Genomic DNA, 2,866 nt, shown 5'->3' with positions numbered 1-2,866 from the left:
TAAATATATCTCTAGTGAGATTACAAAATTATGTTAGGGAAACAGTAGCCCAAAAACTCGTAGACATCCTTGTCAAATACTTGTCAACCTCCATTTTAGACTTTGATTATCTAAACTCAACTCTAGTCTCAATTTGTGTTTATATTTGTTTTAATTTTGTATAGATGGCGGATGAAAGTAGAGTAAGTGATGCCGGTTCAATTGAAAGTTTATCTATTACTGAAGATAGCAACACCAACACAATTGAGACTTAAGATTCTAAGAAAAGAAAAGCCATGCAACCTCGATCCAAAGTTTGGCAACATTTTGATAAATTTGAGGTAAATGGGGTCGGTAAAGCAAGGTGTAGATAGTGTAAGCAAGATTATGCTGCTAATATGTCTAGGAATGGAACAACAGGATTGAAAAAGCATTTGGCTAGATGCAAAGAATACCTACCTAGCATTGATAAATATAATAGTCAAACAAAGATAAATTTTCAATCTTGCCAAAATGATGGAGGATCGCTTTGGAAATTTGATCAAGAAGTGGTTAGGAGGGCCTTAATTGAGATGATAGTTACTGATGAACTACCATTTAGCTTTGTAGAAAAGGAAGACTTTATGAAATTTATGAGAATAACTCAATCATTATTTCGTCTTCCTTCTCGTAGAACAATAACAAGGGATTGTTATGAAGTTTACGGTGAATTGAAGCAAAATCTAAGAAGGTCTTTTAGAGAAGCACAACCAAAAATTTGCCTCACAACAGACACATGGACTTCATTGCAAAGAATAAATTATATGTGTTTGAAAGCCCACTTCATTGATAGAGATTGGAAGTTGCATGAAAGAATACTAAATTTTTGCCCTATCACTAGTCATAAGGGTGAAGAGATGGCTAAAGCTATTTCTAATTGTTTTCTTGAATGAAAATTAGACAAGGTATTCACTATAACCATGGACAATGCTTCTTCAAATGATGTCACAGTCAAAGAATTGTCTAAAAAATTAGATATGTGAAAAACTAATATGATGAGTGGTAAATATCTTCATCTGAGATGCATGGCTCATATACTAAATCTAATTGTGCAATATGGTTTGAAAGAAATTGATGCTTCTGTCATACGTCTTAGAAATATTGTGAGGTATGTGAGATCTTCGCTTGGAATGACCTTAAAGTTTAAACAGTGTTGTGCACATGTAAAGGTAGAATGTACCAAAACATTATGTTTGGATGTTCCTACTAGGTGGAATTCCACCTATTTTATGCTGGATACGGCAAAAAATTTTGAAAAGGCCTTTGACAAGTTTCATCTTTTTGATGATGGATTTTCTACTTATCTATGTTCTCATCTTTGTGAAGATGGTAGTAGTGCAGGTCCTTTTGAATCTGATGATTGGGTGAATGTGAGGAATGTGATAGCGTTTCTTGCAAGATTTCACGAGCTCACCAAAAAAATTTCAGGTTCACGTTATGTCACTTGTAATTTTCATTTTGAGGATGTATCTGAACTTTATTGTCATTTAAAAATGTATTTAATTAGTGAGGATGAGCATTTGAGAAAAATGGCTGAGCGGATGCAAGAAAAGTTCAAGAAGTATTGGGATGAGCCTGAAAAAATGAATAAAATAATTTTTATTGCTTCCGTCTTGGATCCACGTAACAAATTTGAATATGTTAGCCTTGCACTTGAAGAACATTTTGGGGAGGAAAAAGGGAAGAAAATAAATGCTGAGGTGCATGCTTATATGAATTCTTTATTTGAAGAGTATCTAAAAAAGTATTCAACTGGATCTTGTCCTCAATCTCCATCTAGTTCTACTTCATCTAATAACACATCTAATATATCTAGTGGGAGTGTTTTAACTGCATCATTAATAAGGACGAAGCATCACTTGAAGAAACAAAAGGAAGACAATGGATGTGGGGGTGCTAAATCGGAGTTGGATAAATACATTAGTGAAGAACAAGAGCCTTTTAGTGAAGAATTTGATATTTTAAGTTGGTAGAAAACACATGCTCCTAGATTTCCTATTCTTTCAGAGTTGGCTCATGATGTGTTGGCAATTCCAATTTCTAGGGTGGCGTCGGAATGTGCGTTTAGCACCGGTGGCCGTATTCTTGATTCATTTAGGAGTTCATTGACTCCTAAATGTATGCAAGCTCTTGTTTGTGTTCAATATTGGCTTAGAGAAGAGAAGAATCCTATTAGTGTTGAAGAAAACTGGGAGTATCTTGAGGAACTCGAGTTTGGTAAGCTTTAATATTTTTTTTGTATTTTAGTTCAAAATAATATATCATACTTGTTTATTTATATGACATATTTGGTCGAATTATCTTTAGATATGGAAAATAATGGAAGCACTACTAGCATTGTTTGATGTATAGTTGCAACTTGCAACTTGAGTGGTAAGTTTAATACTCTATTTGTTTGGTGATATACTTTTGTAGTTTTGTTTTATTATCATCAAAAAAATAATATTCTAACTTATAATTTATATTATTCTTTTAGGTTCAAGTGCAATCATGACCCGTGCTCCTAATGCTCATCCAAATAGGGATGACACATATTATTTAAGGAAGCATATTAGGCGTTGTCTTGAGCGTCTTCCTGAAATCCATATTTAAGAATTAAGACTAAGTTAATTTGAGACTATTAGTGTAAACTTGAATAGAGGGATGCCCTCTATATTTTTGTTGTACTGTGTTTAATTCTGCTGGTTGCTGCTACTCGTTAATAGTTGTTACTATCTTAGCTTGCTGTGATATTTATTTACTTCTTTTCCCTTTCAAGTACTTGTTAGGAATGCGATAATTAGGTGTGTACTTGCTGTGAATGTGATAATCATGTGCTCTTATACGCCTTTTGTTATTTAGCAATTCT

General features: G+C 33.5%; 2 protein-coding genes across 2 annotated transcripts; both read left to right on the top strand.

Moving 5' to 3' along the window:
- Nucleotides 1–377: 377 nt before the first annotated feature.
- On the top strand, nt 378–911 carry LOC142167918 (zinc finger BED domain-containing protein DAYSLEEPER-like). The gene has a single exon (XM_075228435.1). The coding sequence runs from the start codon at nt 378–380 to the stop codon at nt 909–911; it is 534 nt and encodes a 177-aa protein (XP_075084536.1).
- A 132-nt stretch (nt 912–1,043) lies between these two features.
- LOC142167917 (zinc finger BED domain-containing protein RICESLEEPER 2-like) lies at nt 1,044–2,610 on the top strand. Its single transcript, XM_075228428.1, has 3 exons — nt 1,044–1,983; nt 2,026–2,235; nt 2,495–2,610. Exons 1-3 carry the CDS (start codon nt 1,044–1,046, stop codon nt 2,608–2,610), a joined length of 1,266 nt encoding a protein of 421 aa, XP_075084529.1.
- Nucleotides 2,611–2,866: the final 256 nt, after the last annotated feature.

The sequence above is a fragment of the Nicotiana tabacum genome, chromosome 2 (assembly GCF_000715075.1).
Source record: "Nicotiana tabacum cultivar K326 chromosome 2, ASM71507v2, whole genome shotgun sequence".
In the NCBI taxonomy this organism is placed as follows: domain Eukaryota; kingdom Viridiplantae; phylum Streptophyta; class Magnoliopsida; order Solanales; family Solanaceae; genus Nicotiana; species Nicotiana tabacum.
Note: the sequence above shows the minus strand (reverse complement) of the source record. Positions and strands in the feature narration are given on the sequence as shown.

Coding starts and splice junctions, on each gene's coding strand:
- LOC142167918 (XM_075228435.1), top strand. CDS start 378: ATGTCTAGGAATGGAACAACAGGATTGAAAAAGCATTTGGCTAGATGC.
- LOC142167917 (XM_075228428.1), top strand. CDS start 1,044: ATGGCTCATATACTAAATCTAATTGTGCAATATGGTTTGAAAGAAATT. Junction 1,984..2,025: donor TGAAGAATTTGATATTTTAA/GTTGGTAGAAAA, acceptor CTATTCTTTCAG/AGTTGGCTCATGATGTGTTG. Junction 2,236..2,494: donor TCTTGAGGAACTCGAGTTTG/GTAAGCTTTAAT, acceptor TTATTCTTTTAG/GTTCAAGTGCAATCATGACC.